Source organism: Dasypus novemcinctus, chromosome 12 (genome assembly GCF_030445035.2).
Source record: "Dasypus novemcinctus isolate mDasNov1 chromosome 12, mDasNov1.1.hap2, whole genome shotgun sequence".
NCBI lineage: Eukaryota > Metazoa > Chordata > Mammalia > Cingulata > Dasypodidae > Dasypus > Dasypus novemcinctus.
The window spans coordinates 58,294,562-58,320,328 of record NC_080684.1 but is presented as its reverse complement, the minus strand read 5'-3'; the positions used below and the strand labels follow the sequence as shown (position 1 = coordinate 58,320,328).

The 25,767-nt window shown below is 38.2% G+C and overlaps 1 protein-coding gene and 1 pseudogene across 8 annotated transcripts in view; one reads left to right on the top strand and one right to left on the bottom strand.

The window, feature by feature from the left end:
• Nucleotides 1-2,585: 2,585 nt before the first annotated feature.
• Nucleotides 2,586-3,122, bottom strand: LOC101437677 (ER membrane protein complex subunit 4 pseudogene; annotated as a pseudogene).
• A 4,988-nt stretch (nt 3,123-8,110) lies between these two features.
• Nucleotides 8,111-25,767, top strand: part of NAP1L1 (nucleosome assembly protein 1 like 1) — a 32,391-nt gene continuing 14,734 nt past the window's right edge. For 2 of the 8 annotated variants that reach the window (XR_011650274.1, XR_011650275.1), the window contains exons 1-4: nt 8,118-8,321; nt 17,336-17,372; nt 21,164-21,249; nt 22,574-22,676. Coding sequence is in view for 4 of the 8 variants with exons in the window: in XM_058308441.2 (XP_058164424.1) it covers nt 17,356-17,372; nt 21,164-21,249; nt 22,574-22,676 (206 nt within the window). In the remaining 4 variants the exon portion in view is untranslated. Of the gene's footprint in view, nt 8,322-17,335; nt 17,373-21,163; nt 21,250-22,573; nt 22,677-25,767 lie in introns of all 8 variants that reach the window. The other 6 variants (XM_058308443.2, XM_058308444.2, XR_011650276.1 and 3 more) reach the window with 4 other exon arrangements.

The following is a 25,767-nucleotide window of genomic DNA, read 5'->3' as shown; positions in this document are numbered from 1 at the left end:
GTTTCACACTGGGCGGCTCTCCTTATGGGTGCACTCCTTTCGCGTGTGGTTCCCCTACGCGGGGGACACCCCTGTGTGGCAGGGCACTCCTTGTGCGCATCAGCACTGCGCATGGCCAGCTCCACACGGGTCAAGGAGGCCCGGGGTTTGAACCGCGGACCTCCCATGTGGTAGACGGACGCCCTAACCACTGGGCCAAAGTCCGTTTCCCTTAAGTGTAAGCTTTTACCCAAATAAATACCCTTTATAAAAGTCAACAGATTTCTGGTACTTTGCATCAGAACCCCTTTAGCTGACTAATATACCAAGTATACAGCTAAATTAGCTTCAGAATTGCTAATCCTTACTTACCCCGGTGAGAAGCAAATTTACCAACTAAAGAGCATATTTATGTTCAGCTCTTTTTGCTTCTAGCCTTGTGGTATCCAATCAACAGTTTTCCAAAATCAGCTTCTTTCTTCCTTACCCCTTCAATAAGGTTATATTATATAACTGTAGTACAGTTAGATTCATTTGTCACAGTCTGCATTCCATCCTGGGCTACCCAACATCTTGGTTGATTTCTTAAAAATGTGTAGGGGAGCAGATGTAGCTGAAGTGGTTGAGTAGCTGCTCAAGAGGTCCCAGGTTTGATCCTCTGTATCTCCTAAAAACAAACAAATGAAAAAAACCAACTTTCATTGGGGAATATATGTAGCTGAGTGGTTGAGTGCCTGCTTCCCATGTACGAGGTCCTGGGTTCAATCCCTGGTACCTCCTGAGAAAAATTGTATGCAACAAATGGATTTTGACAGATACATGAAATTATGTATTGATTAAACTAAAAGTTTCCTTCTGCAACCTCTTTCAAGTCAACTCGTTCCCCTCCCCCAAACTCTGGGAACCATGGATCTGTTTTTTACCTCTTTAGTTTTGACTATTTGAGTCTGGTGGCTTTCACTTAGCAAAATGCATTTAAAACTCACCCATGGTGAATTTGAGGTGAATCAACTGTTACTCCTCTTTATTTTTAAGTAGTATTCCATTGCATGCAGTGTATGGATACACCTCTTATTTTAGTCTGCCAAAGGGTTGTCGATGCAAAGTACCAGAAATCCGTTGACTCTTAAAAGATTTATTTGGGGTAAAACCTTATAGTTCCAAAGCCATAAAAAGTGTAACTCAAGGCACCAAAAGAGGTGCTTTCTCACCAAAGTCAGTTGCCTCATGTTGAAGCAAGATGGCGCTGATTTCTGGCTGGTCTCTGCCTTCCCCTCTGGGCTCACCCTTTCCTCTTGAGCTCTGTGGGCCCAGGCTCTTGAGGTTTCCTGCTTATGTGATCCTGTAGTCCTGTCTCCCCTGGCATAGGGCTTGTTTCTTTCCAGAACGTCTATATCAGTCTCTGCCATTCTGCTCTCTTCTCAATTTCAATGGTAAGCTATCAGGCAAAATGACTTATCTTTCTCCGGGCCTATTTGACTTGTTTGAGCCTTCTCCTTTCTGTCACATGGCAACATAAAAAATGATAGCTCTTTCTTCCTGTGTCTTTGTGAGTGTCCCTTTATATCAGACATGGCAAGGGGGTGGGACTCAACCTGAGTCTCACCTTACTGATGTAGTAAGGTGTGTATAAGCCCTTAAAAAAAAAAACATAACAAAACAAAAGCCCTAAAAGCAATCTTAACAGGTCATCTAATCAAATTTAATACAATCAAAGGGTATCACACCCAGCAGATTAGGTTAGTTTACAAACATAATCTTTCTATTTTGGGATTCATAAATAATCGCAAACTGCTCTACCTCTGTTTATCCGTTCACCTGTTGAAAGAAATCTTGGTTGTTTCCAGTGTTGAGTGATTAGGAATAAAGCTGCTATAACCATTCGCATGCTGGTTTTGTTGTCAATGTAAATTTTCCATTCACTGGGTGAATACCTAGGAGTGAGATTTTTAGTTCATGTTGAAATGGTATATTTAGCTTTATAAGAAACTGCCATAGTGTCTTTTAAATTTATGGTACTATTTTGCACTCCCACCAGCAATGAATGAGATTTCCTGTTGCTCTCTATCCTTACCAGCATTTGATGCTGTCACTTTTTATTTATTTATTTTTTACATACTCATTTTCTCTGGTTTATTTTTATCATGTAAAAACTAAATCCAGAATTAGTTTCTCATATCTTCCAAAAATGTCCGCAACAGAATTTTTGTATCACAGCTTATATTAAATAGGAGTAAAATAATAAGGAAAATAGATTTAAGGGAAACTTGTGTAACTTTTTTTTCTCAACTAGTTTATTGAGATCCTGCTGTGGTTCTTGATTTAGCAGCAATTATTCTTTGTTTATATGAAGTTACAATTTTGTTGTTTTGTATTGGAAATAAAGTTTTCTACATTATTTTCAGTCAGGATTGTGGTATAATTTTTGTGTCTGTAGCAATATGGACATTGTTCTTTAGGATTTATTTCCTCATCATGGAGAAAAGAGAACTTTTGGTTATTTTCAACATGAGAAGAATTTATAAGGGTACATATGTTCAGGAGCCATTGGGTCCAATTAAGTATATAAATGAGATCCAAATACATAAGGTGCTTCTTTCTCAGATTCACAGAAGCAATCCCACACCACTGAACTCCATTTTCTAGGGGGGGTTGATGAAGGCTAACCAATCTGATGCATGTGTAGCTGTAGTGCTATGGACTGACATTTATAAACAGCTAATGCCAAATCCATGACGTTCCCAATGACAAAGACCAAACTCTGCAGAAACTTCTGGCTTGAACTTTCTAGTATCTTGAAAGTGGCTGAAATGACCATGAGTGCCAATCCATCATACACACCATCATAGTAGGAAAGATGTAGATAGTATTGCCAGCCATATACATGATAAAGAGGTTCATGGGAATCTGTTTGAGGGACCTAAGGCAATGTCCCAGCAGTGCTTCATCACCAGGATCTGATCTTTCTCTTGCATGCTGGCATCAGGCACTTGATTGTGTAAATAACTGACTAGACAGAAGGAGTTTTCCTGGCCACTGCCTCAGTCACTGTGGTCCCTGCTACCCCCTCCAGGACTGCTCAGCTCAATGGTCCCCTTGAAGTGCCAGCCTCGGTTAGCCACCAGGCTCCCTTGGTCCGTCATGGCAATGGTCACCTCCAAAAGCCATGAAATCCCTCACCCTAAAACGACTGCCAAACTGCAGGGTGCCCTGTGCCCCCTACTTCTTCATCTTGCCTGGATGCTCTCTCTCTCTCTCTCTTTTTTTAATTTTAGCAATTCTAATACTCGTGTAATAGCATCTCATTGTGCTTTTATTTTGCAAATATTGCATATTTTACTATGTAATCATTCTCAGTACTTAATTTTTTTTTTAAGTTAGAGAAAGTGTAGATTTACAGAAAAATCATTTTGAAAAATAACGTTTCCATATACCACACCTATTGTTAATACTTTGCACTGGAGTGGTACCTTTTTTACAACTGATAAAAAGAATGTTAAAATTGTACTGTTAATTATAGTCCATAGTTTACATTAGGGTGTATTTTTCCCCATATATCACCCTATAATTAACACCTTGCATTAGTGTGATGCATTTGTTATAATTCATAAAAGAAAATTTTTGTAATTGTTACTATTAACTATGATTTTTTTACAATAAGGTTCACTGTATTATACAGTCCTATGTTTTATCTTTTAATTTTTATTCTAGTAACATATAAACCTAAAATTTACCCTTTTAGCCATATCCACATATATAATTCAGTGCTGTTAATTACACTCCAAATATTGTGCTACCATCAACCCATTATCCATTTCTAAAACTTTACAACTAACTTCTATTCAGAGAAGATGCTTTGTATAATTTCAATCTTTTAAAATTTATTGAGACTTGTTTTGTGACACAACATGTGATCTATCCTGGAGAAAGATCCATCTGCACTTGCAAAAATATATATTCTACATTGGGGGCACAACTGTATATGTCTGTTAGGTCTAGTTCATTTATTTCATTATTCTGGTTCTCTAATTCCTTACTGATCCTCTGTCCAGATGTTCTATTGATTAGAGCGGTGACTGAAGTCTCCAACTATTATAGTAGAGTTTTTTCCCTTCAGTTTTGCCAGTGTATTTTGCCAGTTTTGCCCTCATGTATGTTGGGGCACCATGATTAGGTGCATAAATATTTATGATGGTTATTTCTTCTTGGTGAATTGCCCCATTTTATTAATATATAGTGTCCTTCTCTTCTAACAGCTTTTGACTTAGTCTGTTTTCTCTGATATTAATATAGTTATCACAGCTCTTTTTTTAATTAATATTTTCATAGAATATCTTTTTCCATCCTTTCACTTTCAACCTATTTGTGTTTTTGCGTCTAAAGTGAGTCTCTTATAAACAACATATAGTTGGATCATGCTTTCTATCCATGCTGCCAATCCGTTTTTTTTTAAAGATTTTTAAAAATTTATTTCTCCCTCTTTCATGCCCCCACCCCCAGTTGTCTGCTCTTTGTGTCCATTCGCTGTGTGTTCTTCTGTGTCCGCTTGTATTCTTGTCAGTGGCACTGGGAATCTGTGTCTCTTTCTGTTGTGTCATCTTGCTGCATCAGCTCTCCGTGTGTGCAGCTTCACCCTGGGTGAGTCGCACTTTTTTCACACTGGGTGGTTCTCCTTATAGGGCACACTTCTTGCGCATGGGGCTCCCCTACATGGGGGGTACCCCTGCGTGGCACAGCACTCCTTGCATGCATCAGCATATAGGCCAGCTCATCACATGGGTCAGGAGGCTCTGGGTTTAAACCCTGGATCTCCCATGTGGTAGACAGATGCTCTATCCATTGAGCCAAGTCTGTGTCTTTTGACTGGGAAATTTTACCCATTAATATTCAGTGTTATTACTGGAAAGGCAATAGTTACTTCAGCCATTTTGTCCTTTATTTATTCATTATTATTATTATTTTTATTCCCCCATCCCCCAAGATGGCTCCCTCATCTGTCTGCTCATTTGTCTGCTCATCTTCTTTAGGAGGCACTGGGAACTGAACCCAGGACTCTCCACGTGGGAGGTGAGTACCAACTGCTTGAGCCATTTCCGCTCCCTGGTGGTTGCAGCATCTGCTGGTTGTGGCATCTGCTCAGTTTCTTTAGGAGGCATCTGGAACTGAACCTGGGACCTCCTATGTGGGAGGCAAGCACCCAATTGCTTGAGCCACATCTGCTCCCTCCTTTAGTTTTTATATGCCTGCGGTAGTCTGAGTCTTATAGACCTCAGAAAATTATGTTCTTAATGTGGGTGGGAACCTATAGTGAACTTTTGATTAAATTAGATCAGTTAAGGGTCATTTGATTAGATTACTCTAGTAAGGCATAGCCAAGATCAGTGACCAGAGCCACCTTTTATTGTGATTAAGTTTTGGGACCCAACAGGGGTTGATATGAAAAAACAGTGGTATATTGAGATCAGTTGCCTTCTACCCCTTTGTTTCATTTTATTTCCATTATAGCTCTTTCACTTACCAATATCCGGAATTATTTCGTTATTTATTATTTGCTCCACCTCACTGGAATATAACACAATAAAATCAGGAATCGTCTTTCTTGTTTGTTACTGCACTTCCAGTGTCTTAAGTTGTGCCTGACACATAATATATATATTGAATGGGTGTATCAATGATTGGACTTAAAAAGTAAAAGCTTAGATTTACAAACTGGTTAAAAAGACCAGTCTTTTAAATTTAAAATAAATTTTTTAATGGAAAGACATGCATTATTAGCCATTTTTCATCATCAAGTTTCTTAGATTGGCTAGTGTGCTCTGAAAAGAGGGATGGAGGGAGCTAGAAAAAGGATGTGGAGCAAAGGGTGGGAGAAGGGGGTAAGAGAGCTGGTAATTAGTAATTATAAATCCTCAAATATGGGGGAAGGGGAACAACCTAAGAAATTAGGATTCCTAGGGCAGTGGAGTGTCTGAAATTAGTGGGGCTCCCTTGAGTGAGATAGAAACCATTATGAAGGCTAACTTCTCAATTTTGTTTCAAAAGTTCTTCCACCATAAAGGTTTATGGAAAGGGGATGAACATTATTTACTTCATTTTTAATATACAAATTACCTCGGATTGTGCATAGCTTAGATTAGAATACAATACTTTTGAAGGCTCCATTAAAATTAGTGCCAAGTTTATGTACATATTGCACACTTTTCTACTTTGTTTATGTATAGCTGGTTCTTCATGAGGAGTCACTATTGAGGTTATTATAATTAGTGTGTTAACCTGACATCAAGGATGAGAAGAGGGAAGCGGACTTGGCCCAGCAGATAGGGCATCCATCTACCACATGGGAGGTCCATGGTTCAAATCCAGGGCCTCCTTGACCCGTGTGCAGCTGGCCCACGCGCAGTGCTGATGCGCGCAAGGAGTGCCCTGCCACACAGGGGTGTCCCCGCGTAGGGGAGCCCCACACACAAGGAGTGCGCCCCATAAGGAGAGCCACCCAGCACGAAAGAAAGTGCAGCCATGCTCAGGAATGGTGCCGCACACACGGAGAGCTGACAGAACAAGATGACGCAACAAAAAGAAACACAGATTCCCGTGCCTGACAACAGAAGCGGAAAAAGAACACTCATCAAATGGACACGGGGGGGGGGGGGGGGGGCGGTAATAAACTTTAAAAAAATTAATCTTTAAAATAAAAAAGGTTGAGAAGAGTGTATATGAAGAAAAAAGGTAAATAAAAACAAATGTCTCACATATAAAGAATCAAAATGACAGGGTAAAAGGAGGCATCTGTAGTGTGGAATGGGAAAGGCAACTAATTTCAATGAGTTTTGCGAGTGCCAAGAAAGTAATTGTATCCTTTAAAATGGAAGAGACAGTTGTTAAACACGAGGATTATAGTAGATGACTACAGATAGTCTGAAGGCTGCAATATTTAGTGTAAAGGTCCTCAAACTACTTGACCTCAGGACCAAGTAGTTTGAGGACCTTCACAGTAACTCTTAAAAATTTAGGACCCTAAAGAGTTCTTTATGGGTGTGATATATATTGATATTTACCATATTAGAAATTAAAACTGAGAAATTTTAAGAATATTCATCGATTCATTTAAAGAACAATAATAAACCAATTATACGTAACATAAAACGTTTTATGAAAAATAACTACTTAAAAAAAAAAAACTCGAGTGAGAAGAGTGGCATTGTTTTACATTTTTGCAAATCTCCATAATGTGTGTTTTAACCAGAAGATGGCTGGCTTCTCATATCTGCTTGTTTCAATCTGTTGCCATGTAATCATGCTGTTGGGTAGCCTCTGGAAAACTCCATTGTACACTTCTGTGAGAATGAGAGTACAAAAGGCAAAAAAGTCCTAATATGACTATGAAAATAGTTTTGACTTCCCTTTCCAAAGGTCTCAAGAGCCCTCAGACCACACTTGGAGAATCACTGTTTTAAGAGTTGAAAATTAGTCAAACTAGCGTCAACTGAGAAATAGCCCTGCTATTTCTTAAAGATGAAAACAGCAGATATGCTGAGTGTTTTCATTTAAAAACCTCCAGAGAACATGCCACCTTAATCCATCAAAAGAACTAAATCAGGTTAGAAAGATGGAAGCAGTAGGGATGAAGAGCACCCCAGGAAGGCCCGGAGACCCCCTGAGTTCGAAGCAAAACCCAAAGAAGGCGCCGACGAAGGTGGTCACAGGGAAGCAAATGGTTTTAGGGGAAAAATACCGCAAGCAGGGAAAATGGTTACTGGGGAGTTGCAAGAATAAAAGCCGGGATCAGGACAGGAACTCAGGCGCGCACCACCGCGGCCAGCAGCGAGCCGGGAAGAGGACGGCGGGGCCCTCCCCACCTCCCTTCCTCAGCCCAGACAATGCTGCGGGGTGACGAGGGGGGGGCAGGGGCCCTCCCTAGAACCATGAGGTTGAGATTTCCTTTTCAGCATAACACAGAGCAAAGAGACTACACGACGCGTAGCAGCGGGTGGGCGTTAGTCACAAACGGGAATCCGAGAAGCTCCAGCGTGGGGAAGGGGCCGCACGGCGGGAAGAGTCGGCGGTGAGAGTGTGGAGGGCGCGGGGGAAGAGGGACGGTTCTGTTGCTAGGCAACCGAGCCTGAGCCCGCCTCCCGCTCGCGTTGCTAGGAGACGAAGAGGCCGGGAGGAGGGCGGCGGAGCGGGTCTACGTGCTGACGCTAATTGTATATGAGCGCGAGCGGCGGGCTCTCGGGTCTTTTTTAGCGCCATCTGCTCGCGGCGCCGCCTCCTGCTCCTCCCGCTGCCGCCCTGAGTCACTGCCTGCGCAGCTCCGGCCGCCTGGCTCCCCATACTAGCTACCGGTAACGGATAGGGGGAAATGTGGAGTTGGTCGAACGGCCTATGTGGAGGGGAGGGGGAGGAGGACCGGGGACTGATAGCGGGGACCGCGGGTGCCGGGTTCTCCCTGGCTGTTCTGTGGGGTCGGATCTTTCCGCGGAGTTTCGACCCCTCAGCCTGCGAGGCGGCCGCGAGACCGGCCGTCGTTTCTCTCAGGGACTGCTGAGGAGACGCGGGGGTCAGCGCGGCCTGTGGCGACCGGCGAGGCCTGTGGCGGCCAGGGGCCGCGCTACTCTGTGCCGAGGTCCCGGGTGCCCCACCGGCTTCTCCGCGCGGACGGGAGCGAGGCCGCGGCGGGGGCCCGGACTCCGTGAGAAGTAGGGGCAGCGCCTCGAGGGAGCGGGAGGCGCCCTTGTTGCGGGCCGGGCCTATATTCGGAGCCCACCGCCTCCCCGACGCCCCCTCTTCTTCCTCAGAAATAATTCCCGAGGGGAGGTTGCGGGGGGGATGGAAAGAACGGCGGAGGCTGCAAATTCCGGCGGGAGGGAGGGGCAGTGAAGGGAGGAGGCCCCGAGGCGGGGAGGGGGCGGGGGAGGCTGCGGGGCTCCCAGGCTCTCCGCCCACTGGAGGCGGTGGCTGCACTGGGAGGGGAAACCCCGGCGGCTTCCCTCGACACGTGGTGATGGCTGCGTGGCTTTAGCCTGCGCCTGATTGGAGCCCCCTGCCTGGGCTGCCCTTCAATGAAAGTTGTAGAGGTGGTGGGCTAGGAAAATGAATAGTGAACAAATAGCTCGGCTCCTGGGGTTCAAACTCTTACCTACTTTTTTTTTTCGCCTTATCTTCCTATTGGTACCGGAGGAAAGTGTGTAGTTAGCTGACAGCTGACAAGCGATGCTGAGCAGGGCCTCGACTTCTAGGATATTAAAGAATTGACGCGTGTAAACAAAAGGTTGTTTTGTGAGCCTCAAGCACAGTTAGAACCTGAATGGATGTTTTGACCAAGGTTTATTTGGGAAGGAAAGGGTGATCCCGATCAACCTAAACCCCCAAAGGGTTTTAAGATAGAAATAAAAGACGACATGTAATGCCTTTTAAATTCTTTTATGGCTTCCCTGAATTTTTTAGAAATTGGTTTCTGTATTGAAGTTACCAGAATGAGATACTTAACTCTTCATTTTGCTTTTTAAAGTGAATAGGGAGAGAATGGCGGGGGAATATGCGGTTGAATGAGGCATTGGTATAAATTTATTGAGCTAAATTTGTAGTCTGCTGCTCTCCTCAAAAATCTCTTGGAGAGGCTGTAAAGGGAGGCTGGCGATTGAGGTCCTATTTGGGAGGGCAAGGCTTTCAGAGTTTTAAAAAAAAAAAAAGAAAAGGTGAGCCAGGACAAGAAAGTGTATTCCAAGAACTCCTGTTTTAGACTATCACTGCCTTATCAGTTATCCCTGAAACGACTTTATTTAGTCTCACAAACTTAAACTGCTTTCCCGATTTCAGGAGTGCTGTAAAAGGGAGTTTGCTATTTTTGAAGCATAGGTGGCACCCAAACATCTTTTCAAATTAGTACCTAATTCCTAATTTCTTGTCAGCTTAAATTAATTCTCTGTACTTATTTATTAATGAAGTAATACACATGGCCTTTGATTGAATAAGAAAAAAATCTTATATACAGGATAACTTAAAAACTGACAGGTACGTGAGATTTACATTGCTCATAAGGGACTAACGTCTAGTCCCAAGCTTGTCTGAGTTCAAATAAATGGCCCAAATCTAAACTATAATTTCACTGTAAGAAAACTCATCCTTTGGAGGAACAGATGGGAAATAAACAGTGATAGGTAGATTTGGGTATCTTCTATCATTATAATACCCTGACTTCAGCCAATATTTGGTGATCCTATGGAAAGATGTAGTCCCTACATGCCAGTCAGAATTGATGCCCATGTGAGTTAGAGCATTAGGGCATCTGTTAAGGATTATCTTGTCTATATAGTATAAGAGAAAACGCTATGCAGATTAGGTAAGGTGTACTCTTCTTTTATTGCACTTGAGACTGAAGTTTCAAGCCAGCTATGTTTCTCTGCTATTCGATCAGATAACACTATAGGTACTGAGATCCCTTGGACAGAAGACATGGTAATTTCAAATGAAAGAGTCCATTTTGACTTGATATCCCTGAAATGAAAAAGTGAGTTTAAAGAATATACTGTTTTAACTTGAAGGTTGTGCTGGAACCAAGTGAATCACTTGGACCGCTGAAATATGAAAAGAACAGCATTGTCTGAAATAGGTTTATTGAAAGCACATTGCATTTGGAATGGGATGAAGTTTGCGATAAAGGGGAATCTATCCTTGGGCCATTACTGGTCACCTTGAATACTTAGCTTTGAAACATTTGCAGTTTTTAAGTGGCTATTTTATCATGAAATAGTCATTTTCTGTAAAGAAATACTCGGTTTATGGCGGTATAATCTAGCAGTAGCCTGATTGGGAAAGTCGGTCTGCTTTTTGGAATAGTAGGGCGTTGGTTTTAGAAGTCAGATTTTATATTTTACTTTATCTGTTGTGTGTCATGGAGCAAGGTGCTTAATGTTTTATCTGCATGTAAGAGGCAAGGTGATTAGTGTCTTATCTGCAAATAAGAGAAAGGCCTTACATGGAAGACTCCAAAATACGGTTTTCTTTTCGTTGAACATTAAGGGGAGTTTGTTCAGAATGAAGTTAAATAGAATGGTCACGAGTATGTCTGAGCTGTTTCGACATCTCAAAACAATCAACTTGTGTGATTCAATCACTTGTCATCTTCCCCATATTCAAGTTCTGAGGTCAGAATTTGCCTTCAGGTCATGTTATTATGAGCCAGTGGCTTTTCTTTCTCGATGATGTCTTCTGAATGTTACATATCTGTATATTGAACCTTTTGTTATAAAATGACCCTTTTTTCTCTAACAGTGCTTTTTCCCCCCTCCCTGTCATTAGCGCAACGATACCATCTTTTGATTAAAATTATAGTTTACTTTGAAATGCTCAATGTTCTTATAGATATATCTCATAAATAGGATATAATTGATTTTCTGACTTTTTTAATGGAGCCTTTAATTCATTTACATTTTGTGCAATTACTATGATGTTTGGATTTAAATCTGATTATTTTGTACTATTTATCCAACCTATTCTTTTTCTTAGGAATTTGTTATGATTGCTTTTCTAATTTGGAAGTTCTATGATTTCTAATACTTTGGAGTTCCTCCTAGAAATTATAATATGCATACATAAAGGAATTAGAATACTTAATCCATTTTCTCCTCCTTACCCCCCCCAATTAATATATGGTTGTTTATATTTTAATTTTTGAACTATGGAGTGGTGATGCTATTTCTTTTTAACATTTTATTTATATATATGCAAATACCCTCTGCCCCTACCATTTTTCTTTTCTTCTGTCATCTTAGACCTTCCATCTGGGAACACTAGCCTTCTAACTGAATTAACATACTTTAGCAATTTTTAGTTATGGTCTGCTACAGATATTTTTGCCTGGAAGTATCTTTCACCTTTATTTTTATAGAGTGTTTTGGTTTGGTAACAGATTCTCTATCCATTATTTTTAGCATGTTGAGGATTTGGGTGGGGGGCAACCTTGAAGAGAAGGCAACTGTCATTCTGTTGTACCTTTGAAGATAATGTTTCTTTTGAGTGCTTTTCTGCCTTCTGTGTTCTGCATTTACACTAATATAAGTGAGTTTCTCTTTATTTTGCTGGGATTTGTAGGGCTTCTCAATCCAGACTAGTGTCTCATCAGTTTTGGAAAATTTTTAGCTATTTCTTCAAATATTTTGCTCCATTCTCTCCTCTCCATCTAGAGTTTGTATTAAATGTCAGATTTTATTGTATCCTAAAATGTTTTTGAATTTCATTACTTTCCATCCTTTAGTCTCTGCTGTATTCTAAAAGATTTCTTCTGTGCTTTCTTTAGCTCATTCTTTCTTCAGCTATGTCTAATCTGTTAAACCTGCCCATTTTGTTTAATTTTATTTTTATTTCTTGAGATCCTAGTTATTGTCCAAATTTAACTGTATTGCCTTTCATGAATGATCCTTGCAGATAGAGTCGTCTTTTGGTCTGTGTTAAGTTTGTTTAGTCTAACTATTCATTAGACTGATTTCTGTTGTATTCTTTTCTATTGTTGCTCCTATTGCCCTTGAAAATTATTTGAGGTCTAGGATGTATGTTCCTTTCCTTATAGTTCATATGTGGGTGCTTAGGAACACTACTTGTTAGAGACCACTTTAATCCCTTAGGTTGGGGTTTGGGGAAACACATATGAGGTGAATTTGGGCTCTTTATCGAGAAAGACTGATTTCTGTCTCTGAGGACATAGCAATTTGGGAGGGTCCCTGCTTAATGAAGGAGGGAGGGTTGCTGTTAATATTCCCCACGGTGGACAGGCCCAGATCTTTTGATTTTACCACAAGCTGGTTGTAACTAAAGTTCAGTTTGCACAGATTGGCATTTGCCTTTAGGGCAAACATTTTCTTCCCATTTACCTTCCTGTTTCCTGCTTTGTCTTAAGTGTTGGGTTAGTAATTCCTTTTGGTCTTGTTAAGCATGTTGATGCTTCTAAGATTTTAACAAATATTTTATTCTGTACTTGTAGCAGTTTGATATACTTATGAATTCCCAAAATAGATATTGGATTATGTTTGTAAACTGGTCTGTATCTGGGTGTGATTAAATTGATTAGGCTTCGCTTGGACCACGTTGGTAGGGTGTTGACTTCCCACCCCTTGGTGGAAGGGAACTCACAGATAAAAGATATGGAATATGGCAAAAGAAGAGAGTTGAAGATTTTGAAGTTGGAGTTTTGGTTTGGAGTTTGATGCTGGAGTCTTGAGCTGGATCCCTGGGAAGTAAGCACACAGAGGAAAGAGAAGCAAAGCCCCGGGAAGAGAGGACCTGTGCCAGGAGAAGAACACAGGAATAGAGACAGCTCCTTAGTCGAGGCAGAAACCTCAGGGAGAGACAGAGCCATTTGCCTGATAGTCTACAGCTGAGCTTGTGGAGAAACTAGAGGCCCTGACCCCAGAGAGAAGCAAGACCTGGGAAGAGAGGAACCCAGGAAGCCTGAACCCTGGCAGATGTTGGCAGCCATCTTGCTCCAACATGTGGAAATAGACCTTGGTGAAGGAAGTAAATTATACTTTATGGCCTGGTATCTATAAGCTCCTACCCCAAATAAATACCCTTTATAAAAGCCAACTGGTATTTTGCATCAGCACCCCTTTAGCTGACTAATACAGTACTTTTGTTTATTTTTCAGTGGTAGAGTTGATATTAATATAGGTTATCATTACCAGAAACAAGTTCTTCGTAGAGATCTTGGACTGCAATTTCATGTCTGGCAAATAAAATGTCATTGATGTTATTGTCAACTGTGCAGTAAAAATTAATTCAGGTGTTACTCTAAGCCTGTGCTTCTCAGTGTGGTCTGATTATCTGAGAACCACCTGCCTCAGAAGCTAGTGATTTTTCTTAGAATGCAGATTTTTGGGTCCCACCCTTCAGACGCATTGGCTCAGAATCTGAACATGGGATCCAAGGAATCTTTTTTTAAATAAACTTTTAAAATATGATTTAAAAGTTACAGAAAATTAGCAAAGATCAGAATGTTTCTGAGCACCCTCACCCAGTTTCCCCCCAGTGTTAACATCTTAGTATTATAGCACAGTATGTTTGTCAAAACTAAAGGAATCTTTCAAAGAAGGTAAACAAATGGCCAGTAAGCACATGAAAAGGTGCTTACCAAGATATGCCACTTCACTCACCCTGAATGACTATTATCAAAAAAAAAAAAAAAAAGGTGTGTGGGGGGAGTGTTGACACAGGTATCAAAGTTGGAAAAATGTATTCCTATTGGAAATGTAACATGGTGCAGCTGCTGTCAAACAGTTTGGCAGTTCCTCATAAAGTTAAATATACAATTGGCATATGAGCCCGCAGTCTAACTTCTAGGTATGTCTCCCAAAGAATGGAAAGCAAGGACCTGAACAGATAACTTGTACAACAATGTTCATGGCAGCATAATTCACAATTGCAAAAAAAAATGGGCACAACCCAAGTTACGTGTCCATTAGCAGATGAATGGATAAACAAAAACGGTATATGCATACAAAGAAATATTGTTCAGCAGTAAAAAATGAAGTTCTATGAGAATGGATGTAGTTCAAGTGATTGAGTGCTTGCTTCTCATGTATGAGGTCCTGGGGTCAATCCCCACTACCTCTTTTTTTTAAAAAAAAATGAACTTCTGATACATATTACAATATAGAAGACATAATGTTGAGTGAAATAAGCCAGACACAAAAGGACAAATATTGTATAATTCCACCTGTATGTGGAATATTTAGAAAGGGCAAATTCAAACAGATAGAAAATAGATTAGAAGTTGCAGGGGGCTGAGGAAAAGGTAGAATGGGAAATTAGTTTGATGGGTACAGAATATCTGTTTGGGATTGTGGAAATGTAGAAATATAGTGGTAATGATTGCACAAAATTGCAAGGGTACTTAATGCCATTGAATTGTACATTTAAAAATATTTTTAAAATAACAAATTTTATGTTAGTGTATTTATCACAATAAAAAAAATTTAAAGCCAAAAAAAACTAAAGAAATCGTTTTAACCACTCATCCAGTTGATTTGCAGAACTATTGGCCTGTGCCAAGGATGATAATTGAAAATGGGCAGAATAGGTAAAACCATTAATATTGAATACTTATGTAGGTATCAAATCCTGGTAAGTCTTTTTCATGGATTTGCTCCTTTAATGTTAAGAGCAATCAAATGAAGGGACAATTACTTTTTGTAGAAGATGAAAATAAAGCTGAGAAGTTGTTTGCCTGAGCCAGTCTGCAGCAAAGCTGGTGTCAACCAAATTGATTAGACCACAAAACTAGGCTTACTTACAAAAAACAATATCTTGGAGTAATGGCATCTTGCTTTGTCTGAGATTTCTTTTTTTAAAAAAATCTCATTGCAAGAATTTGAATTTGATGTGATCTGACAAAATGGACACTGAGGGTAGCAGTGTAGCCATTCTGTGAATATCTTAAAATACTATAAAAATTTGAATTTATCAGTTTTGGGATTTTTTTTTCTTTCATATTTTTGTTAGTTGCTGGGTTTACTACATGCTTTATTCAACCCAGAAAATTCTAGAATGTTACTAGTTTTTAATTTTAAAAATATGTATGTGGAAAAATAATGCTGAATGAAAAGTAAGTTCTCTTCTTTTCTCATCTTTCTTATAGGTAACCACGTTTAAGTTTCTGGTCTACCGTTCCAGAAATGATTCATTCATAAGAAAGTATATGTATATATGAGGAAAAGATTAAATCCAAATAGGATTTTGCCATATATTTTGTATCCTGCTTTGTGGCTCTTTCCATTTCAACTTGAGATCTGCAAAGGAGTACACTACATAAATGTTCCATAAGTTTATTTTAATATATTTTAAATATACACAAAGTGTTACATTAAAAAATATAGGAGGTTCCCATACACCCCACATCCCCCCACTTTTCCCACATCAACAACTTCTTTCGTTAGTGTGGTCCATTCATTGCATTTGATGAATACATTCTGGAGCACTGCTACACTGCATGGACATAAGTTTATTTTTTATGAGATAGATTGTTGTGGTCATTATATTTAAGCTTTATGTTGCTACCCAGGAGGCTATAAGGCAAAAGCAGGTATACCTGTCATAAATCTTGGGATCTGCTCAGTGGAGACAGGCCTTAATCAGATAGTCATACCAATCAATTTATAATTACAAACTTGAGGCAGCTGTGATGAAAAGAAATAGATCTTTGCAGAAGTAAAATTTTAAGCTGAGAGCTAAAAGATGCGCAAAGTTTAGGAAAATCTTCTAGGCCACCCTCCTTGGGTTCTTTACAGTTTTTTTATTTTTATTTTCAGGATAGGTCCTTGTAAGTGAATAACTGGGCCAGAAATGGGCATGTTTAAGGTTATTCCAATGGCCAAGTTGCTCTTACTAACTGTATGTGCACTACAGTTTCCTGTACATTAAAAGAACACTCTTGCTAAAATTTTAGATAAAAAACTGGGGTCCTGCCTGAATTAGTCTAAGCTTCAGCATTTTAAAGTATAAAGATTTGATTTTCATGTAAATTTCTAACTTGGTTTAGATTTTCAAGTAATTTGGTATTACCTATGTCATTCAGTCTTTTTTCAGCCTGAAATAACATGTTTTACCTTAAATTTTTTCTAAATGCAGTTTCTCTAGTAACACTAATCTTTTAATGGAAAAGAACTTAGGAAATGCTGTGATCAAGCCTCACAGTACATTTATTCTGGTCTAGTAACCAAGAGTATTGTTAACAAACAGCAGCATATCCAGGGGAAGCTGAGGAATAAGATAAGACATGAGGTACATTTGAAGAGATGGGAAAGGTTTATCAGAAATAGGTTGGGACCCAGAGTTTTTTGATAGCTGTCATGAAGTAGTTGAAAGAATTGGTATTTGATAAGATTACTAGACCTTAAAAAAAAACAAAACTCGGAGATAATAGACCAGTACTGGCAGATTTTAGCTTATTAACATGAGTTCGATAAAAATTTTGTCAAAATGAAGGTTGTCCTGTGACATAATTAAGTAGGCTAAACACTGAAGCAGAAACTGACCACTCATGGTGGACCTGCCTATGCTATGATTTAACATAGATTGGATTCTTTACCAATAGTGTTATAGTAACACCTCTTACGTGATAGATTCTAAAAGCCTAATAGTAACTGGCTCGTTTTAGGCAGTAACCTGTGTGAAAAGTTATTTTTGGTGACTAGTAAAATAGTCTTTGTGTTCATGAATTTTTCTTCTGGACCTTGATGCTTTTTAAAGAAAGTACATTTCTTGGGATAGTTTTCAACATAAGTTTAAAAGGGTTTGGGCTTCAAATGCTTTTATTGGCTTTAACTAAATTGTATCGTTTTTTTAACATTGACATTTCTCTCCATAGATATTTGGAGTTCTTACAACATGGCAGACATTGACAAGTAAGTGGCAGATAGTTGGTTCTTTTTTTTCTTGCTAGAAACCTAGCATCATTTTGTACTGTGCTTAGTTAACCTGAATACTAATTATGTATTATGGAAATGTATCGTAATGACTAATGGTTAGTATCTACAATAGAGGTTGGATAGTCTATCCAAGATAAAAGATAGTTTATATAATCTCTGTTGTAAATGTAGAAAATCACTTGTCAGTATTCTTGGGAAAGTGCCATGCCTGAGAATGGATTATAAATATTTAAAAGAATTCATTTTTATCATGTTATTTCTGTAAGTTTTACTACTTAAATTATATACATGTAGTGTAATACACATTCAAGATAGTGTATAAAATGTATAGTTTAAAAAAAGATAAAACACTTGTATGCAGAATATTGCTATTTAGAAGACTTGTTTGCCTCTTCTCAATTGCATCTTCGACCTTTTATCTCCAGGTGTGTAACCACTACCCTGGCTTTTGTCTCATTTCTTTGCTAAATTTTTAATCAGTGTTTAATTTTGAAAACCTTAATAGAGATCACAAACATGTAGTTATAAGGAAAAAGGCAAATTACCACTATTAGTTGAAAATGCCAGGGGAGGAAAACAAAAGGCAAGAGAGAATATCTGAGTTTGACTTCAACTTTCCTGGGATTTACAAGGTCTTGTAACCTAGGAAACATAGGTTTCCTGTGTTGGCATCTGGCAGGTTCTAGTGTAGATGTCTTGTAAAAAAAAATTTTAGCCAGAAAATGCAATGAGCTGCAGTAAGTTTGTTGCTGGTGCTTTCTCCCAACTCAGAGGAATAGGTTAAAGCAGAACATGTGTGGGGGCGGGGGGTGAGAGAGGTGATAGAATTATCCACAATTGGATACCCATGCAGGGCATGGGGATGTGGGAGGGCCTGAAGCATAAAAAGAGTGGCAGCAAGCGTTTTGGTGATGACGACTCTGAAGTGATTGTCTCCTGAGTCACGCTTGGTGCAATCCAGACTGCTTACCTACATAGATGTCTCTGTTGGATCTATTTTTACTGTCTTCTGGGGATTTCTTTTTGCTTCTCCTTTTTAGGATTTGCTGTTTGCTGTATTTCACGTTGTCCTCTCTTTTGGTTCTTTAGTACCTTCCTGGAAAGGTACAACTGAAATAAATTTTTTTTGAGATGTGGCATGACTGAAAATGTCTGTTCTACCCTCATGCTTGGTAGTCTGAGTTTAGAATTCTAGTTTGGAAGTCATTTTCTTTCAGAAATTTGAAGGCATTGCTCCATTGTCACCTTGCTTCCAGTGTTGCTGTGAAGTCTAAAGTTGTTTTAATTCTTGATCATTTGTACATGACACTTTAAAAAATATATACCGGTATTTCTGGAAGCCCCTCTGACTTCAGAATTCTGAAATATCTGCTTTGCTTCTGTTTGAATCCATCTGTAAGGCATTCAGTGATGGACCCTTTCAGTCTGGCAAACTCACTGCTTTCAGTTTCTGGGAAATATTCTTCACTTGTTTCGTTGATTGCTTTGTTTCTGTTTTCTCTTTCTGGAGCTCCTGTTTTCAAATGTTATATGTTGTGCTAGTCTTTTAATTATTTTTTGTCCTCTTTTCCATGTTCATCTTTTCTGCCCTTTTTAATCTGGGCAAAGTTGAAGAATTTACCTTTTCAACTCTTGTACTGAGATTTTAAATTTCTATGATATTTTAGCTTCTAAGAGATCATTTGCTTTCAGAATGTCCCTGCCTTTATAACATCCTGTTCTTGTTTCATTATCTTTTGTGATATTTCTTGCCTCTATATAGTCTGTTTGCTCTTAGATTTTCTTTTACCCATTTGTTTTGGTCTCAATATATGAAGCTTTGCTCAGATATGAGCTAATACTTGGTTGTCTGCTCATTATGATTAGCCTTTTGGGAGCAGTTGAGGGATTTTTTTAAAAAAAAGGTTGAAGCGAAAATTTGAATTTTTGGGAAGAGGGCTTGTCAATTTTGGGTTTTAGTGTAGAGTTAATCAGGGTGGGCAATTATTGTGAGAACCCCCAGTGTCAAAATGGTATTTTTTTCTGGGCTGGTCAGTTTTCAGTGAAGTCTTTGTCTGGGGTAAGTTCTCACTTCCAGGGTGTCCTGAGAATCGTAATGGGAGAACATGGCAAGGTAAGGGTCTCTGTATTCAGCATTCGGGTATATATACATCCATTCCTCTACATTAGATGATATTCTTAACCTGTGTCTGTGGTCCCCAAGTCTTAAGTCCTCAATTTTACCCTCTCCAGCAAAGAAACTGCCAGGTAGGGTGAGGGAGAGAGAATCTAAGGATTTAACTGCTTATCAGTTTTTACTTGGTCCTCTCTTATTTTAGCTTGCCCTAGTTCTGGAAGTGTGCTGCCAGTTCTTATCCTTTCAGAGAAACTGTGTTTATAAATTGGGTTGGTTCTCAGCTTTCCCCACTGCTAGTTTTGAATTAGTTCTCTCATTGAAGTTGGTTGCTGCTTGTATGTTTTCCAGCTTCCAAGTTTTTTTTGTTCTGTGTTTAAAAGACCCACTATCATAATTTTAGGAAGAATTTTGGGATTATTAACATCAGATAATTATGTACAATCTGCCATTTTAATCTGCAACCCTTAAAAAAAGGATAAAGTGGTTATGGCAGCTTGATTTCCTACCACCCTCCCTCCCAACCAGTGATTAGTTTTATATGGTTGTGAGTCTGTTAAGGGCAAGAGCTGTATTCTCTTGTTGCTTAAAGCAGGAGTCTGTGAACTTTCCTTCTGTAAAGGGCCTGGAAGTAAATATTTTAGGCACTTTGGGGCTATGCAGTCTCTTAAGTATGTATACACTTAAGCTAAATCAAAGATATTCCAGAAATCTGTATCATTTCTGTTGGAGAGGCCGAATTTTTCTCCCTTAGTTTTTAGGGGCTTTTAAATTTTGCTGGCAGAATACAATTGACCTTTTATATACTAGCCAGTTGGTATTTGTCCCTAAATGAAACATTTTTGCGGTTTTTATATATGTATATAATGTGTGTATATATATATATATGAATGCAACTAAATTTCTAGTCCAAACTTTAAAATGTAAGATCACGAAAGGAATTGATGGCCTTGTATATTGATTTAGATATACTAATTACTTATTCCCCCTCCTCCCTTTTTTTTAAATACTTATAATCTCATTTTCAAAAAAGTAGATTTTTTTGTGATACTTTAAGATATAAAGGATGCAATTTTATTACTTTTTACCCTCCCTCTCAGTGGTACTGGAAAATCTGACTTTGTTATGAGGTCTTCTCTTTAATTTTTACTACTCTTCTGCTTTCCCCACTATGTAGTAAAGAGAAAGGAGGAAAATTCAAGTAAACTGAGCACAGGTTGGTGTGCTCCTCAGCCATCAGGGATCCAGGCTCCTTGTTCTGTCAAACTCTCCTTCATCCTTAATTGGTGAGTTCCCTGCTCTAGGATGCCTTATGATCCAAGGTGACTGTTGGAGCACTAGCCATGAGCTCCATATTCCAGGTAGGAGGGGAAAGGGCGGGAGGAAGCTCAAAAATGCTTCCCAGTTTCTACCACTCTTTAAGGAAACTTCCACAAAGTTCTATAATACTGTTTTATCTTACTGTCCAAAGCAAAATATAAATACTTCCATTTTGTGCTTGTTTACATACAAAGTTAAAAAGGAAAATTGAACTACCTTTTAAATTTTCTATTTTGTATCTTTGAAAGAGACAATCTAGATAATGAATTTGTTTTTCCATATATTTTATAATTGGTATATTTGAACCTTGGTGTGTGATACTATGATATTGTAGCAAAGAACAGTCTGAACTTGATCAAGATTTGGATGATGTTGAAGAAGTAGAAGAAGAAGAAACTGGTGAAGAATCAAAAATCAAAGGTATTATTTTAAATTACTTCAGGAGCCAATGATTGCTGGCACATGTGCTTTAGAGGGTAGTAATGAGCACCATTCTCTTGGACCCTTTTCCAGTTTACTCATGGGTTCCAAACTCCAGTTCAGTGACAATTTGTGTGTTTATGTGTGAAATGCATGTGAGATGGAGAAGTAGTAAGGGAAGGTATGGTTATAATGACCCATGGAAAATCACAGCATATACCCTCTCCTGCTGGTGTGACATGGCATAGCTGTGTCAAACAGCTGCTTGTGAGTTTTCTCAATTTTGAAATGTTACGGATAATGGTGGGTGTTTTGGTGATCTGTCTAAACAAACAAAAGACTGGTTTAGATTTAATTGAAAAATATGTTAAATCTGTAATTATGGAAAACATGTACATGTATGTCTTTTAATTTGCTTCTCAAAAAAAAGTGAGGCATCTATTAAATGTAGGCAGAATAATTCAAAGTTCAATAGTTACCAGATAATTCAACTTTGTTTTAAGCCAGATGGAGGGTTAATAGGTACGAAAGGACTTTGAAACTTCTAACTTCAGCTTTCATCTTGCAATAAAAGATAGAGGACTGTATCCTCGGTCGCCAATACTAATGTTTTTAAATTCATGTTGCTTATCATAGCCCATGTATCATCCAATAATTAATATTAGAAGTGAATTGATCTCCAAAACGGGAAATGTATGGCAATTTTGGATGCTCTCTGTATTGTTGAAGAAGAGGAGACACAACATAATTTGTTTTGCAGATATTTATCTAGCTTATATTTGGATAGTGTGTAATTTTTAGAAGCCATTAATCATCAAATTTTGTTTGGCTTCAGTTACAGCGTTTGACTGTCTCAACTATTAACTTTTTCTGTTCACATTCACACAGCTACACTATGCATGCATTGAACAGTCACTTAGGTCTACTCTACCTCTGTCTCACAGGCTTAAAACTCAGTGTACTTGTAGTTTTTTGATGTGTTGCTTGCCTTTAAAGGATCCTTAAAGTCATAGATAGGCATCTGGGTGAAGCTTTGACCCAAAATTCAAGGTGGATGAACAAAATACTAGAAAGAAAGAGAATATTTTTCATAGTAGTTGTGACAATGGCCATGAGAAATGGTGTGCACTAGAGATTTTAGGAATCTGAACTTTTCCTAACATTGGATTTACCTAGAGTGTATTATCTTTAGCTTGCTGCCCATTTCTACTCATATGAGTGATTTATGGGCAAATCAGGGAAACTTCATGATTGGATTGTCCTATTAAAATAGCATAATTTCATAAAATCCTTCTTTCGATGCCCCCTCCTCCTTTTTTTAAAGCACGTCAGCTGACTGTTCAAATGATGCAAAATCCTCAGATTCTTGCAGCCCTTCAAGAAAGACTTGATGGTCTGGTAGAAACACCAACAGGATACATTGAAAGGTACAAGTTCTCCTTTTCCTTAGTTCTAACTTATCCTTCACCATTGCAGGTCAGTCTTTTTTAAGACCATCTAGGGCTTATTTAGGTATGTAAAAATAGTGGAAATTTAATATCTGTTAGTATCTAGTGTAGAATTATTGAGGGTTTTAAAATTTGCTAAGTACTACCAATTTAGAGTTCATCTTCTAAAGTTTATTTTGTTTCTAGTCCACAGGAAGTATACTCATCTTAAAGATTTGTTTAGAGGTTTGATTGAAGAAATGCACAGAACTAGAGGAAATAAAGATTTCTTTTGTTTCTCATCAGTAATAACAGTAACAGCTTAGATGTCTTGTTCTGCTTGTAATTTACTCAACTGAATGATTAAGATCCATCCATCTTGCTGTCTATACGCATCTCTAGTCTGTAGTTTATACCTGCTGCATAGTTCTCTGTAGTTTATGTTCACCATGTTCTATCTACTCTCCCTATGATAGACACCTAGATTATGTCAAACCTCCATTACCATAAGTTTCTTTGTGCAAAATTCTTGTGCATGTCCTATTATGGAATTGTGTAAGAATTTCTTTGGGACATGTACTGAGCAATGATATGGCTAGTTAATAGAGGGTATGGAAGCTATAAATATTTCCATCTTGAGCTCCAGAATGGCTGTACCCAGTGCATGAAGGTTGTTTATCCTGTTGCTGCCAACAGTAGACATTTGACTTTATAGTTTATCATCAATCCAGTACAAATCTTTAATTTGTATTTTCTGATTTGTAATGACTTTTGAGCTTCTCTTAATAATGTTTGTCTGCCATTTAAGTTGCCCATATTTCTATTGCAATTACTGTCTTTTACAATTGTGCAATTCTTATTATGTATTCTAGATGTTAATCCCTTATCAGATTTAGACATTTTAAATAATCTGTCAAATCTGAACTTTTATCCATGGCATCCTCCATTAGACTGCAACCTTGATTAGTGTGTAATCTAAATTTTTTGCTCTGGCTTTTGAAGTTTAAGAAGTCCTTCTATATTTTCTATTGACTAGTATACCTTTCACGTTTAGGTTTTTAATCCCTCTAGAATCCACCTTTATTTGGTGTAGGTAAGCATCCATTTCTTTTTTCAATGAGCTAGTTTTCATAACACTGTTCACTGAACCATTTATTTGTGGTACCACATGTATTGTATATCAAGTTTTTTATAAACAACTGTGTTTGTTTTTGAGCAGCACTCTTCTTTTTCACTGGTCTTTTCTTTTGTCAGTGTCACACTTAATACTCTGATTTTATAGCCTGTCTTAATATTTAGCAGGACAGATCTCTTCTTTCCATAGTGCCCCACCCTCATCCCACACATCTCATTTTATACCATATGTAGATTTTTATTCCAAATACACTTGTGACAGTAAGTTTATCAGGGTTCTCAAAAATTCTAATAGAAGTTTTGATAGGAATGACATTGAATTTTATATATGACATGGTAGAGAAACGCTGTCTTTAAATATTAAATTCTCACTTATATCTCTGCATTTATTTGGATCATATTCTGTGTTTTAAGTTTAAAAATTTTCTTCATTGTGTCTGTTCTCAGCTAAGTTGTTTTCATTGTGTTAACTGTTTTGAATGATATTTTTAATTGTATTTTGTGGTTAGTTGTTCCTGGTGGGTTTTTTTTGTTTTTTTTTTTTTAATTCAATTTTATTTTTTTTAAGATACACAGATCACACAAAATGTTACATTAAAAAATATGAGGTTCCATATATCCCACTTAATCATGTATTGTTACAGTGCTGAGTTGGGTAGTTCAGTCTCATTCATTGATGAAATGAGCTCCTCTGTGTTTGTGTACAGGTGTCAGTACTTGCAGATAAACTCTTGGGGGTGTTAACTATACTTAATGGTTTTAGAAGTTAGGGTATTAACTGTCTCTCATGAAATGAACCAGGGGTGGTTTTATTTACTTTTTGTTCGGTGGGTGGGGAGGGAGGTCAGAAAACAACTTGTGTGTTAGGAATTAACTCTTTCTTGAATGGTTGGTAGAAGAACTCTCCTTCTAAATTCATTTGAGCCTTTGGAGTTGGGAACTCAAGGTCCTGGGAAGTTTTAACTAACATTTCCGTGTTTTTATATGTTAATACAAACCGTCTTATTCATTCTCCCTCTTCTGCCTATTTTGGCATCTTAAATTCTTCTAAAATGTATGTGTTTTAGAAATCTGTCCAATGATTTTATTTTCATATTCTGTATTTTCCATTTTAGTCTTGCCAGGGTTTTTTAAAAAGCAAAAATTTGTTTGGGTTCTCATTAACTGACGTATTTTTCTATCCTCCACAGGTATGAATGTTTGCTCCTTTACCTAGTAAATTTAACCTCTTTTCATTTCTTAAAAGTGATACTCTTTTTGGACTTTCCCTATTCATTATTCACTGTACTTTTTTCTCCTGCTTTGCTTTCCAGTGGATAGATCAAATTGTTCTCTGCTGGTTTTAAAATTAATGCATTCTATTTTTGCTATTATGGTAGTGGCTCATAACGTAATACCTAACAAAACATTTATTTACCTCTATTGATTTCTTAAACTTTATCTATATATATAGCTTATAAGTGTACTTTCTCTGGTCCCTTTTTTTTTTTTTAATTTCAGATACTTTATTATTATAACTCAAAACATATGTGTAGTCTCAATTCAACATTCCCAAATTAATGGCCAGCCTCTGGGAATTGAGATGCCATCTTGCCCCACCGACCTCTGGTCCTTTTTTTTTAAAATCCTTCTCTTAAGACAACAGTAACATTTTCCAAGATATTTGACCACGCATACTTTATATGGCATCTCCTGGATTTGTTTTTAATGAGTTTAGTGAGTATTTGTGGCATATCTCGTGAAGTCTTATGTATCCCATACAATATTTATTAGGCTTTTGTATCTGAATAATTTGTCTGCTTATAAAAATTATAAGTTCTAAGTTTTAAGTATCTTAACAATATTGAGGGAGCAGACGTAGCTCCGTGGTTGGGTGCCTGTTTCCCATGTATGAGGTCCTGGATTCAATCCCCAGTACCTCCTTAAAAAAAATTCAGGAGTTCTTCAACATTTCACT